The sequence below is a fragment of the Lactuca sativa genome, chromosome 4 (genome assembly GCF_002870075.4).
Source record: "Lactuca sativa cultivar Salinas chromosome 4, Lsat_Salinas_v11, whole genome shotgun sequence".
Classification (NCBI taxonomy): Eukaryota; Viridiplantae; Streptophyta; class Magnoliopsida; order Asterales; family Asteraceae; genus Lactuca; species Lactuca sativa.
Genome location: NC_056626.2, coordinates 267,946,253 through 267,962,262, shown reverse-complemented (window position 1 = coordinate 267,962,262; position 16,010 = coordinate 267,946,253). Strand labels below are relative to the sequence as shown.

The 16,010-nt window shown below is 38.0% G+C and overlaps 1 protein-coding gene across 1 annotated transcript; it reads left to right on the top strand.

Annotated features, from left to right (window-relative positions):
* The first annotated feature begins 14,151 nt into the window (after positions 1-14,151).
* On the top strand, positions 14,152-15,592 carry LOC111911676 (phytolongin Phyl1.1). Its single transcript, XM_023907434.3, has one exon. The coding sequence runs from the start codon at positions 14,529-14,531 to the stop codon at positions 15,354-15,356; it is 828 nt and encodes a 275-aa protein (XP_023763202.1). The 5' UTR covers positions 14,152-14,528; the 3' UTR covers positions 15,357-15,592.
* The last annotated feature ends 418 nt before the right edge of the window (positions 15,593-16,010 follow it).

Sequence of the window (16,010 nt, the reverse complement as noted above, 5' to 3'; positions counted from 1 at the left end):
TCATAACTTATGAGTACTCATGAATGTTGCAGCAACCATTGCCATGTCTAAACACCTTTATCCATCTACAAACCCAATTCATGACAATCTTGATTCATACCTACTTCCGACGTATGATCAATTGTGGAGGTTTGAATAAATTAATTATTCTGGAAGTCAAAACATGCAAAATTGAAACAATAGTAAATAATTGACAATGATAGTGACACTTTACTCATAAATAAATCACAAATTTTATTCATCATCAAACGTCGATTACATTTTACAAGTTTCAGGAAAAACTATCTAATCTGTAAAACTAATATCGTCCCTCAGCCTGATGCACCTTGCATGCTGAAAATGCTTAACCCTCGTCAGTCCCTTCGTAAGGGGATCTGCAGGATTCTCATCCGACGATATCCTCCTTGCCACGAGGAGTCCTTCTTCAATCTTGTGTCTTATGAAGTGATATTTTCTGTCAATGTGTCGGGATCTGCCATGATCTCTTGGTTCCTTGGCTAAGGCAACCGCACTATTGTTGTCACAGAAAATCTCCATAGGTTCCTTAATAGCTGGTACAACTCCAAGGTCTCCGATGAAGTTCTTTAGCCATATCGCCTCCTTCGCTGCTTCACTCTCTACTATATACTCTGATTCACAAGTCGAATCAGCCACTGTCTCCTGCTTGGAACTCTTCCAAGAAATTGCCCCTCCATTTAAGGTAAAGATCCAGCCCGACTGAGAGCGGAAATTATCCCTATCAGTCTGAAAACTAGCATCAGTATACCCTAATACTCTCAAGTCATCACTCCCACCAAGGGTAAGGACCCAGTCCTTAGTCCTCCGCAGGTACTTGAGAATGTTCTTTACCGCGGTCCAATGAGCCTTGCCAGGGTTCCCCTGATACCTGCTGACCATGCTCAAAGCAAATGCCACATCAGGGCGGGTACAAGTCATAGCATACATGATCGAGCCAACAGCGGAAGCATACGGTAGTTGGCTCATCTCAGCTATCTCTGCCTCTGTACTCGGACTCTGAGTCTTACTTAGTTTGGTATTGCTTTGGATTGGTAAATCTCCTTTCTTGGAATTCTCCATGTTGAACCTTTTCAACACCTTATCCAAGTAGATACTCTGACTAAGTCCAATTAGTCTTTTACTCCTTTCTCTTAATATCCTTATCCCTAGGATATAGGCAGCCTCCCTTAGGTCCTTCATAGCAAAGCACTTCCCAAGCCAGGACTTAACCTCCTGCAAGGTTAGGATGTCATTTCCTATAAGTAGTATGTCATCCACATACAGTACCAAGAAGCTAACTATACTCCCACTAGCTCTGACATACACGCAAGACTCATCTTCGCTTCTCGAGAAGCCAAACTCTTTTACCTTCTCATCAAAACAAAGATTCCAGCTGCGAGATGCTTGTTTTAATCCATAAATGGATTTCTCAAGCTTGCATACTCTATTGGGGTACTCTGCACTGAAAAAACCCTCTGGCTGATTCATGTATACATCCTCAGCCAACTTTCCATTAAGGAAAGCGGTTTTGACATCCATTTGCCATATTTCATAATCATGAAATGCTGCAATGGCTAGCATAACCCTAATAGATTTAATCTTTGCTACCGGAGAGAAGGTTTCATCATTATCAATACCTTGAGTTTGAGTAAAACCCTTCGCAACCAGTCGAGCCTTATAAGTATGCACTTTTCCTTCCATGTCGGTCTTCTTCTTGAAGATCCATTTGCACCCGACTGTTTTACGGCCTGGTACACTGTCAACCAAGTTCCAAACTTGATTGTCATACATGGACTGTATCTCGCTGTCCATAGCCTCCTTCCATTTAGCAGACTCCGGGCCTGCCATGGCTTCTTTAACACTGCTAGGTTCATCCAAATTTACCAGTGTACTATCACTGATAAACATATCACCTTCCGTAGTAATATGAAAGCCATAATAAAAAGAAGGTGTGTTCCTAACCCGTGTGGAACGCCTCGGAGGTACAGACATGTCAGCTTGCTCCACAGGAGTTTCCTCCTCAGGTTGATTGCTAGTGTCTGAGGTTCCTTCACCAATTGCTTCTTGAATTTCTTCAAGATCAATTTGCCTCCCACTGTCTCCTTGGCTTATAAATTCTCTCTCACGAAAGACCCTTCTTCTTGCTACAAAGACCACATTCTCATTGGGTCTATAGAAGAGGTAACCGAAGGATTTCTGTGGGTAGCCGATGAAAATACACCTTTCACTTCGGGGTTCGAACTTATCATGAGTCTCACGCCTCACGAAAGCCTCGCAACCCCAAATCTTGATGTGGTCTAAATTGGGAACCTTCCCAGTCCACATCTCATGAGGTGTTTTGGTAACCTTCTTTGTAGGGACTAAATTAAGGATATGGGCGGCAGTCTCTAAGGCATACCCCCAAAAAGAGATTGGTAACGAAACTCGACTCATCATAGAGCGAACCATGTCCAACAAGGTTCGATTACACCTCTCAGCTACACCATTAAGCTGTGGTGTCCTGGGAGGAGTCAATTGAGAGACAATCCCACACTCCTTAAGATAGTCAAGGAACTCGGTACTAAGATACTCACCACCTCGATCGGATCGAAGCATCTTAATGTTCCTGCCCAATTGATTTTCTACTTCCTGTTTGAATTCCTTAAACCTTTCAAAGGTTTCTGACTTATGTTTGATTAAGTAGACATATCCATATCTACTAAAATCATCAATGAAAGTCACATAATACCGATTAGCATCCCTTGTGGCGGTTTTGAATGGCCCACATACATCAGTATGTATTAGGTCCAACAAACCCTCACCCCTTTCACAAGTTCCAGTGAAGGGTGATTTTGTCATTTTTCCAAGTAGACAAGATTCACAACTATCATCCGATTTAAGTTCGAATGATTCCAAGACTCTACTCTTTTGGAGTTGGCCTATGCGTTTCTTGTTTACATGTCCAAGACGACAATGCCACAATGATGCTTTATCTAGGCTAGTAGAAGAATCAATATACAACACATTATTTCCTAAGTTGTCTGCAATCGACACAGTTTCATACACACCATCACAAGGTAATGCTTTAAAATAAAACACATTTTTATAGAAAGCATTAATACCACCACATTCATTATCAAACGAAAAGGTAAAACCTTGTTTGTACAAAGCATGAAAAGAAATAATATTCCTCGCCATATCAGACGAGTACACGCATTTATTCAAATCTAATTTTAACCCATTATTAAGCAACAAAGTATAAACTCCAATCTTGGAAACAGGTGAAGCCTTCCTATTCCCCATGATCAAGTTTATCATCCCGTGCTCCACATCCTCACTTCTTCTTAGGCCCTGCAAATCAGAACATATGTGAATACCACATCTTGTATCAAGCACCCAAGAGTTAGAATATGTTGAGTAATTAGACAATATAGTGTAAATACCTGCATGGGTGGGTTTCACTTTCCCATCCTTTAGATCCTGCAAGTACTTAGGGCAGTTTCGCTTCTAGTGTGCTTTTTCATGGCAATCAGCATCCTTGGGAATGGCAGAAGGAGTGACAGAACCACTCTTGGTCTTCGATGAGGAGCCTTCAAGAGACTTTCCCTTGGTACCCTTCGAAGGGTGCTTCCTCCTTTTCCCTTTGCCTTGCCCGATAGCTAAAACAGGGGTAGATGTTGGAGTAGAAGTAGGAGAGGTAACAACCGCCTTGCCCTTAAGACCGGATTCAGCGGTCTTCAAGAGTCCTTGAAGCTTGCTGAGGGTAACTTCCTCCTTGTTCATATGATATGTCATACGAAATTGGTCATAACAAGAAGGTAAGGAGTGCAAAATGATGTCAATTTCCAACTCCTCAGGGATGTGAACATTCAGCTTCAGCAAACGGTCCACATACCTTTGCATCTTTTGCATGTGAGCCGTGACGGAATCATCGCCCTTCATGCGGGTAGTTATTTTGGAGGAGATTATTTCATACCGCTCCTGACGAGCACTCTGATGGTACCTTTCCATCAGGTCCTGGTGCATCTCAAAAGGGTAGTAATCTTCATATGACTTTTGGAGCTCGGCTGTCATCGTGGCCATCATGATACATGCCACCTTAGTAGCATCTCTCTCATGAGTCCTGAATTCAGCGATCTCCTCAGGAGTAGCAGTAGACTCATCAAGTTCTTTTAACTCCTTATCGAGGACATATTCCTTGTCCTCATAATGAGTAACCGTCCTGATGTTCCTAATCCAATCCATGAAGTTGGAACCATCAAAGATGACCCTCCCACAAAGATTCATGAGAGAGAAAGAACCAGTTGGGTTAGAGCCTGAAGCATTAGTGTTGGAAGACATCTTAAAGAAGAAAGCAAGTTTAGATTAGATATATAGAATCCTTAATAAGACACCCAAATGTAATATTAAGGCTAGGACCCAATCACAATATATTATACTTAGAAGAGGGATGTCGTAATCTAAGTAATAATATATTTAAAAGGTAGGCGAATGACGATTCACCAATTTCCACCATAAAAAACAAAATGTATTATTAGGTTTTAATTGGATTTGAAATTCCTAGATTCTTTTGAGATTCATTGAACTTTTCAATGGCATGTTTCAATCTCGATTGTGCCCTTCATGTTTTGTGACTGGGATGCCGAGGATCACAAAACAAGGTGTGAATAACCATGCTAATTCACTTGGTACCCTTAATATTATCACCTAATCAATGTGCCGGTTAACCACACACGCTCCATTGATCTATGACAAACATTAAGTCACCCTTCGTGATCCTTACTAGTCCAAGTTAGTGTGCCAGTTAACCACACACGCTCCACCAACGACTTGGTAAGGTACAAAGTGTGAATTCCATGGACTAGCACCATGTTCACATTTTTCCTAAAATAATTAAGATTGGGAATTAAAAGGTTTAGTTACTTTATAATAATCATTATACTTTTAATGAGGATTTAAAGTCATTGTCCTACCTGTTCGGCTAACGACCCTCCACCAGTCAAGCAAGCGGTGGGTGAAATGGACACCCATTAAGTCACCATTTTATAGGCAACAACCTTATACCCACCTTATAGACTGGCTTCGTGAATGAGGCCTACTAACGGTAGAACGACTTATTCTTATACATATATATAATAATTAACCATTAATGTTATAAATAGTATAAGGGTTGAATTTTAACTATTAAAACTCTAAGGGTTGGAATTAAAGTTTATTAAAGTGTGTGAAACTTTACAAATTCCAAAACTTGAGGACAAGTTTTGTAACTATCCAAAACTTTTCATTTCATAACTTATGAATTAAAGGTTCATAAAAAAGAAGACTCTTCACTTTCATGTAACTTATGTGTTTAAATGTGTGTGTTAAAGAAAGTGACCTTTGGATATCCATAACTTGAGGACAAATTATGGATTCCATTAAAACACATAAATGATCAAGAATTAATTCTAAACAATTCAGCAAATAATTCCTATCATCTTCTAAATTCATAAGAACATGAACATGATCATCAAAATTTCAAGAATTATATGAACACATAAAAATCATGGAATTTTGATATATGCTATTGTAAATGGATTAGAACAACCATTACACCAACTAAAATAAGTTTTAAAACACCAAAACAATTTAGGGTAATGTTTCTAGTCCATTTCCAGCAGCAAAAGTCGAAATTCTGCACTCTGATCATTCTACTCGCCGAGTGCACGAACCTACTCGGCGAGTAGGATGAATTTTGCCTTGTACTCGGCGAGTCCCCCCATGGACTCGGCGAGTACATCAGTCAGACAGCAAGTTTTTCGACTTTTTCAACTATTTTGCATCAAGTATCAAACAAGCAAGCCTAGGCTCTGATACCACTGTTGGGTTTTGAGCAATCTAACACTTCCTAAGTGTGCATGCAACCCTAATAAACCTTGGATCTATGTTTGTCTAAATACATGCAAAATAATAATTTTTCCAAGGTTTATAACCTATCTAACATGGCATGGGGAACATTTCAACATAAAAGAGTTAGAAGAGATTACATACCTTTTGATGAGTTTGGTTCTAAGGAGTTTGAGGGCCAAGCACCAATAGTGTGAATGCCTCAAATGGAATCACAAAACACCACAAACTCTTGGAAAACTTTGAGAGAATATACACACTTGTATATTTTCGGCCACACACAAGCTCACACACACTAGTTCACTAGTTGCCATTTCATGCTCCATAAGCATGCTTATATAGTGTGCATGGTTAGGGTGAAACCCTAATAACCCATGTCTTTTCCTTTCCAAGGATCCATGGGTTAAAAGCTCCATGGATCATCCATGGACTTCCATCCAAGCCTAGCCTATTAACAAATGAGTGTTAGCCCACACCATATAAAATCAATAGCCCATAATCTAATTAGTCTTCTTTTTAATCTCTAAATTAATTCATAATTAATTTAAGACTAAGACTAATTAAATAACATAACTTCATATTAATATATTATAACTTATAATATATTAACAAACATATGTGTATAACTCTCATAAAATTATCCATAAATAGTTTGGGTGAGATGCAACCCAAATGGACCATGCCGGTCGGGTCAAGTATATACCAAATAAGTTATGGACTTAGACACCTTATCCAACAGTTAGGAAGCTTTAATGGAGTCTAAATGGTGTATTGAGCAAAATATGCCATGCATGGACATCAAGATCGGACCTTTATGTGACTTTTGGGTAGTAGGAGGTTATATCTATGAGTTTGGGTTACAGATCTGACCTCAGATGGCTAGATGAGAAATCTGTTGGAGCCAACTCGCCGAGTCCATGAGATGACTCGACGAGTCGTAGCGGGTTTGACCGAGTAGCCTTAACCTAGTGTTGACTCACCGAGTTGGGATTCAACTTGGCGAGCTGAGTGAGTCCTTGATAGAGTTTAGTTGATACGAGGGGACTCGACGAGTTGCAAGGATGCACTCGACGAGTAGGGTCAAATGTGGACTATTGACTTGATTTTGATTTCTGTTGACTTTGGGGTTTTAGTCAACATAAGTAATAGAGACCTTGGAGGGGTAAAATGGTCTTTTACCTGCTTTAGAGAGTTAGAAAGAGAAAGAACCATCTTCGATTATCTGAATTGTAAAAAGAGTTATGATAAGAGGTATTCATTCCTTGTGATAGGCGTAGGCTAGTTCGAGATTCTGGTGCGAGGCTATTTACTTGCTACTTGTCAGGTGAGTATTCTCACTATACTTTACCTAGAGTGGTAATTAGAGTTGTGTGACAGAGTACCTTGTATGCTATATATATAATGTGATACACTGCATCATTTCTATGTGATTTATGCTATGTATTGTTCAGAATTTACAGTGTTAGGGCCGGAAGGTCCACAGAGTTAGGACCAAAAGGTCCACAGAAGGACCAGAGGGTCCACAGAGTTATAGCCTCGAGTGGCTAATATGTGTTGTATGTGGTATTTTGGGGAACTCTCTAAGCTTTGTGCTTACCGCGTTATGTGTTATGTGTTTCAGGTTTTTTAGGATCGCGGGACGGCAACGGCTTGATTGTACAAACCAGTGAAAGAGTTACATTTTTAGGATCTTGGATTCTAATAGTGCAATTATGGAGTTTGAGTTGTAAACCTAATAAATGAGATTTTTGTGAAATACCTTATGAAAATTATGTGATTTAAAAATGAAAACTTGTTTGAAAATGTAACACCCCGAGATTCAGGTGCATTTCTTTCATCCTTGTTCTTGATTGAATTGTCATGTTTAGTCCTTGAGTGGAGGATGTGTAGCAAGTGAGTATGATGGGCGTACCAGAGGGGTACGCTGCACATACTCACGCGCTTAATTTGGATGCGGAGTTGCCAAGGTACGCTGGGCGTACCTAGAGTTACGCCGGGCGTAACCGGCCCAGGTGCAAAAACCCTAATCCTCCTTGTGCACTATTTAAAGGGTGTTATGGCTCATTCCTTAGGTGCCATTTTGGATCTGGGATCTACAGAGGAAAGAGCTACTCTTGGAGGTATAAAGTTCAAAACTTTCCTCTTCTTTTGGTTGTTGTTGTGTGTGTCCTTTTTAGGGCTAAAAACCCCAAAGGTGGAGACTTTATGAGTGTAAAGTGCTCCATGGTCCGAGATCTGTCCCATTTCAGTGTTGTTAGTGATGTAGAGCCATAAAATTCCCATCTTGGATGTTACTTTGGAGTCATGCATGTGTTTTAAGCCTTCTAGAGTTGAAGGTTGGATCATTTTGGGAGTTAGTGACTTGTTCATCCATGCAAAGGCTTAAAGTCATCAACTTTATGGATTAAGGGGCTTAGAAGGGGTCAGATCTAAAATATGGACGTAGGTCTTAACTGTTTAAGACCTCAAGAGCAAAAGGACTGAAGCAGGGGAGTACGCCGGGCGTAATCCCTAGTACGCACCGCATATTGGGTGGCGCTCCCCGATTCTGTGGTGCAGCCGGGTACACTCAGCGTACACATCTGGTACGCGCAGCATAACCCGGAGAGTTGACTTTTGGCTGACTTTTAGGGTATGGTCTATTGTGCGGCCTTTGAGCTATGATATGGGTAAAATGGTCTTTTACCCTTCTGAGAGTGTCATAAGAGAACATAGTCTAGCCTTTGAGAGTAATATTAAATAGAGTGTTATTTTCATATGATTAGACGGAGGCTAGGCCAGCGTTTACCGAGTCAGAGATTTACCGAGATACCCGAGGTGAGTCTTCTCACTATACTTTACCTAGTGTGGTAATAAAGTTCAGAGACAGAGTATTATAGAGTTATATGCCAGTGTGATTGCATGTTATTATATGCTGTGATTTGTTGTGATATGTGATATGCATGATTCAGAGTTACAGAGTTGGGACTTTCGGGTCCCTAGAGTTAGGGCCAGAGGGCCCACGGAGAGTTGGGGCTGGAGGGCCCCACTGAGACACATTGACCAGAGGGTTAACAGAGTTACAGCCTCGAGTGGCTATTATGTGATTAATGTGGTATTTTGGGGAACTCACTAAGCTTATGCTTACAGTGTTCAGTGTTATGTGTTTCAGGTACCAGTGATGACCGCGGGAAGGTGCCGGCTTGATTCGTACACACATATGGGATTGGATGTATTTTAATCTTGGGAGACATTTATGAATTCAAAACATGATCTTACGACATTTTATGAATGAATGGTTTTATTTAAAAATGTGTTTTCAAAAGTGAAAAATTGATTTAATTTTTACGGTGTTATAGAAAATTTATGGTGTTATACCGTGGTAGTTGGATATAAGACCATGTGGGGGAGCCCATGACATTCCTATAAAGACCATCTGGGGACCCCATGACATGATGGTATAAGACCCTGGGGGAGTCCACGACATCCTTATATGTTTATGTATGTGTTATGTAGTATGATAGATACTTTTGTGATATATAATATGCTACTTGATTATGTATGTTATTGTATGTAAGACCCCGGGGGAGTCTGTGGCAGTTGGATATAAGACCATGTGGGGGAGCCCATGGCATTCCTAGGTAAAGACCATAGGGGAGCCCATGGCATGAAGGTATAAGACCCTGGGGGAGCCCACGACATCCTTATATTTTAGTATGCATGGCTTATGTGATATATGTAGATTTTATAGCTAATATGGTATGTGTTATGTGGGTTGTGTGTGGGGTATGGTCTGGGGGACTCACTAAGCTTTGTGCTTACGGTTTACAGTTTTGGTTTCAAGTATCATCGATTTGGAAAAGAATGGCTCATCGCAGTGCACACACCTATGATTTCCACAATGAATGATTTTGGGATGAACTCTGATAAATGTTTTACTTAATGATGATTTGGAATGTTTGAAATAAATGGTATCAATATTTTAGCTATATTAAAAATGAAATTTTTACCCTTGATTTTTTGGTCGTTACACTCATCCTTGTATGTCCCCTTTGTTAAGCCAAAACGAACTTGCTTTGTCATATTTACTTTATTCCCATTGTCAAGCCAATGAAGTGTGTATGGTTTAGGGTGGGTTATTGTAACTAAACCCAACTTCATAATCATCTCACTTGAAGCCATATTACCACCATCGATGATCAAACTACATCATTGGTTATTTACACGACATTTAATATGAAAACGTTGATCCTCTGATCACTATCAACATGAAGCACTTGAGTTTGTAAAGTACTAAGGACCAACATCGTTTCGGTCTTTGGTGCCTCATAATTTTCTTCCTCCTCTTCTCCTTCACAAACTTCCTTAGAAACAAAAGTGTCGTGTAAACCTGATTCTTCTTCCAATAACTCATCCCTGATCATAACAACTTCTCTAAGCGTCACTACCCTTCTTTTTGGACACATGTTCTGATAGTGTCCAAACCTTTGACACTTAAAGCAACGAACCTTAGACAGAATCGTTTCTTTGTTCGCATTGCTTGTCTTTGGAGTTGCAACGGAACTGTTCGTAATAGGAGTAGCTGGCATTTTCACATATGCTTCTGACTTCACCCAAGGCTTGGGTTTATCCGTCACTCCACTAGAACCTCCCATAAACTTAGCCTTCCCTTGCGATTCTGCCTTCAAACTGACACTACAAAGCGCGTGAAAATCAAAACAAAGATAAAGTTCCATAATACCTGTTATGTTGTGATTCAACCCACTAGTAAAGTGTGCCATCTTTTGCTCTTCAGACTCCTCAACACCCCTAGAAACGTTAACTTCTTGAACTCATTGATGTATTCGCCCACACTTAGCTTTCCTTGCTTCAAGTACGTCATCTTCTTATAAATGGTCGATTGATGATGAGCAGTAACATATCTTTTTTTTGAAGTTTCTGCTTCAAATATTCCCAAGAAGTGATCTTTTGTTTACCCTCACGAGCCCTTCTATTCTTCAAGCCTTCATACCATAGTGATGCTCCTCCACTCAACTTAAGAATTGCATACTTACAACACTTATCATCATCCAACTCCTTAAACTCAAATATTTGTTCGATCTTTCTTTCCTAATCCAAGTAAACCTCGGGATCAGCACCACCAACGAACTCAGGTAACTCGTTGACCTTGACATCATCAGCAACCCTAAATAGTCCATGCCTAGGCTGCCGCCTTTCTCCACTTTCTTACAAACCACGCACGACTTCATGTAAGACATTAATGAAATTTGGATCATCAACATTTATGGCTTCTTGATATGACTTCCAAAATCAAATAGCAAGATCTATCAATCGAACAAAATTGAACACACACGTCAAGAAAATCGAAATCTGGCGGTCTGATACCACTTATGATGCATTTATGGAGGGATTGATTTCAATAACTTAGAAAGCAATGTAATATTTAATATTAAATTTCAAGAACGAGAGAACAAACAAGTAACTTGTGCAACAATAAATCAAGAAAAGATATCATGTGTGTTAAACAAACTAGTTTTAATCCTACTAACTTAAACACAAAGACAAACACACGAAAGGTAGTGTACCTATCGTTTAGAAGTTTAGTTTAGGTAAGTAGGGTATTGAACACAGGGAACGGTAAACAATTAAAATAAATGCTAATATTATCTAAATAAAACAAGTAATAAAAGATGAGGTTTATATAGTTTTGCAAAACTAGAAACTTAAATAATCAATTAACACTCCAACAAAGACAATTAACAACTAAGAAGAATAAGAAAGGAAAACTAGATTCAATGATAAAAGAGACTTTTGTTCAGATTTGATTCACTTATTCCTATGGTTGATTTTGTGGCAAGTGCAATGGATTAATATGTCATTGGTTACCGATTCCTAATGTGATTGGGTTCATGTTCAATATTACCAATCCTTTAGTAGACAAGTTAATTCAAACAGTGTCCAGTTGATTAAACTAACAAGTTTCCTAGTGTTCAGTTCGTATCAAGTAAGACTTGTAATAATAGCTAATCAGATTTGTTCAATTCAATCAACTCATATGTGGTTGTTCATCACACATGCTCACACATTGATTTACATATTTTCTAGTTAACCCTAGTTTCATGTTCACTATTCCTAGGCATACAATCTTGTATTCACAAAACTATATGAATCAAGTAATCAAGAAGATGTTCATGCAACTCAGTAACTTACTTATTAACATAAAACATTTATCATCAATACATGAGGATCTTTAACAAGCTTAACAAGATGAATAACCAAATTAATATTAATCTAACCACTCAATCAAACCATGTTCATAATATTACCTCATCCAAACAGAAGTAAAAAGTTTTTACCTCATATCTATAGTAAGTAATAATCTAAAATCAAAATCTAATGATTCAAACATGGTTCAAAACAAAGATTAAGTAAAGAAGAATGATTATTTTCCTTTGATTCTCTTCTAAATTGTCTCTTATGTTGTAATCTCGAAAACTGAAGCTTCAAGAACCCTTCTGGTCTTCAATAATCGCAACTAGCCTCTAGGAAGTGTTCGGGTTCGAATGAGAAGTGTTTCTATATATAAATTCTGAAAACAGGGCCAACTCGTCGAGTTCGCTTAGAATCAATATTTTCTCAAAACACAAAAGTCGTCCGAAATTGTGTTTAGTTTTTAGAACATTTTGAATCTCGTCAATCGGAGTTACGGTTCATGAGATATGGCCAAAACACTGACGAGGGGTCAAGCTGTCGAGCAACATCCTTCTTTCTTCAGTCTTCAATCTCCAAGCTTCCAATCACTCAATCCTCTTCCTTTTTCACCCGAGCATGTCTTTTATTGTTGAAATTGAAATATTAAGCTAATTAAGTACCTTTTGTCCACAAAATGATATAAAATAAACAATAATTAATAAGATAATGAATGATTTCTATGACTAAATAAGTCCATATCAAGATAGTATGATAAACAATCTAGAACTATAGATTGAGTATCGATGAAAACAAATAAAGACCTATTGATTTGATTTTTAACCAACCTAGAAAATGCGATCAAGAATTGATCAAGAACGAGTAAGCAACTCAAAAGAACAAGGTTCTTTATTTGATGATCAGCAAGCAAAAACATCTATGAAAAAGGTTCAACTAAGGGGCTTTATATAGCCTTACAAACTTAATAAAATAAGGCAACTAAAAATATAAAGGAAACTTCAATTTAAAAGAAAACTGATTTGGAAAGGCTTATTCATGTTATAATGCCCCTCTAGAATCTTCCAGCTAACTTACGTAAGAAACCATGCAACCTCATATATACGTGACTTCTGACCACTTGCCCTTTCGCATTCAACACTTTCACATCCAATGCCTTCACATCCAAAAGCCAAAACTAACCATTCGCAATCACCTTCCCAAGCTTCGCATTCGTAATGACTCTTCGTGGTTTCATATCCACTACTTAACACTTGCGATGAGTTGCGATCGTTCGCATCCATTCGCACCCGGTCGCATCCATTATTTGACTTAAACTGTGAAAGGTTGTGGTTCACATTTGCATCAATAACAATCACTATGAATATTGTATGTAGATAGTCCCACTTAAAAGGACATTATCTATAAATATAACAAATAACAAACAACCTATGAATGTATGAAGCACAATTTTTTTTTGGAAAAATAAACAATTCGTTGTAAAAGCATTAGAAAATTTAAATAAACAATTCAATTTAAGAACAAAAATATTTTACCACACATCTAAATGCCACAAAATAGAATTAGAAACGGTCCATAACATCAGTTTTGATGTTGGTGTAACTGTGAGAGTTTTTCATCTCAAAATTATGCAAATAAAAATGTAAGTTGATAAAGTTTTCTTTATGATTGTTGTATGAGACTCATTTAAAAGTTGTTATAAAATAATACAGTCATAGATTTTGGTTGTCAGTTTGAATTGGAATACACATGTTTATATGGTCAATGTGTGTCCGAAATATGTATCAGAATTTGTGTCCGGGGTACGTAATCAATCCGTAATATCAGTCCTATATATATGATTTTGAATATAGTGGTTCAGAATTGACTATGTTATTCTGGAATATGGCCACAAATTGAATCCTTACCTACCGCATCAGTCCGGAATGCATAATAGTTCTATGAAGTAACCTATTCCAAAAAAAAAATAGTCATTTTTATTAAAATGATATTTTATAACAGAAAGCTTCATTTCCCATTTAAATATTTTGTTATTAACAAGTGTTAACCTTTGATTTAAAAGAAAAATAAATTTGAAAGTTGAAATGGCCAAATGGGATAGCGTATGACAAATTGGTATATGTTGGGAAGGGAAGAAGGGGTCAGTCCTGATCCGGTCAAAATTAAGCTCTGAAATGGAAAAACAGCTGTGCCTCTGCCTGTGACTTTGACTTTCCAACTCCTCTTCCAATCAAGAACAACAGCTGCACCTCTCTTCGTAGTAGATCTGGTGTACGTCCTCCGAACTGGTGACATCTCTATCCCTATTTCCATTTCAATCGATTTTCTTCTAAATCGATGTAAATTCTAGTTCGGGTTAGCAATTTATTTAGGGTTTTTCACTATGATAGTGTTAAATCATATTTAGGGATCTCCCTGATCTGGAGTTCCATTTGCTCTTTAGCTGATCGGTTATAATCTTTGTACTTTTTTGTTGAAAAATGGGTTCGATTCGTAATACAGTGTACTATTGTTGTGTGTGGAATGGGGGAAAAGTTTTGTATTCATACAACTGTGAGGGAGATCACGAGATTGAAAATTTGGCTGCTTTATGTTTGGAAAAAGCTCCTTCTCATCACAAATGGTACTTTCAGACCATGTTCAAGAAAACTTTCGGGTTCCTAATGGAAGATGGGTATGTCTATTTTGCGATAATAGATTCGACTCTTGGTAACCCTGGAAACCTCGATTTCTTAGAACATCTTAGAGACGAGTTCAAGAAAGTTGCTAAAAAGGGATCAAATCTAAGCTTTACAAATCTGAATAATTCAGTCGTTTTGCAAGAACAGTTAGTCCCGATCATTCGTCGATTAATTGCCTCGTTAGAACATGTAACCGAGACGACATCACCTTACAACGAAGGTCTCTCTCCTTCCCCTATAAGCAATGATAACAATGGTAATCATGATAATGGGATTTCTACAAAAGCCCCTTTATTGGGAAAATCCAGCAAACAAGAGAAGAGAAAGATGAGGGATCATGTGATTACAGTGAGAGAAAATGGGGTGGGGGAGGATCACCGGAAGTCTGCAGATAAAGGGGGCACAAAGCCGGATTTAGCAAGTTTGGATTCTAGTAATGAAGTTGGATCTATGACAGGTGTCTCTTTGACAAAAGAAGTAAGTTCAATGGGTAGATCGAATACTCAAAACATAAGAAATAAATGGTGTCGTCAAGTTCGTATTGTTCTTGCCATTGATGTTGCAGTTTGTTTGATTTTGTTTGTTGTTTGGATAGTTGTGTGTCGGGGTACTGAGTGTATTCGTTAAGGAAATTCGCATTCGCGCGTATTTCTTCTTTGAAATTTGAATTCCGTTGCGCATAGTATATGGAAGCTGCACGTAATTCCCGATTTGAGATTCAAATTTTTACAAGGTATGGGGTTCTTCATTATTGTTCATAACATCTTTGTTGTTTGAATATTTTTGTACATTTTTTTTGAACATCTATTTATTTAATGTACATTATCTTGTTGCCATGAAATCTAAAAGCTGTTTGATGGATCCTTGACTCTTATGTAAGTCTCTTGTTACAACAATATGAGGAGTCTATGGAAAGAGGCATGAAAAATGCGTTGTTGTAATTATAAATATTTGTTTCTAGAAGGGATAGGTACACCCTTCTAATACATGTGATGGACTTGTGTATACATCATGATCTTTGGGTCAGACATTTTTTTCGTTGTTAATGTATGAGAACATGGTTGCTTATACCAAGTTTGAATCCACACACTGTGTGTGCTTCAATGAGTGGTTGAAACTTGAGAAAAGTTTGGGGCTAGTCCGTTTGGTTAACAAAGTGTTTATAACAAGGAGGTCATATGTTCAATTTCAACATATATTTTTAATAAATAATAAATAAAATAAAATAAAATAAAATATTGTTAATCGATTTTCCTCGTGGCTTTTAATGTTTATTATATA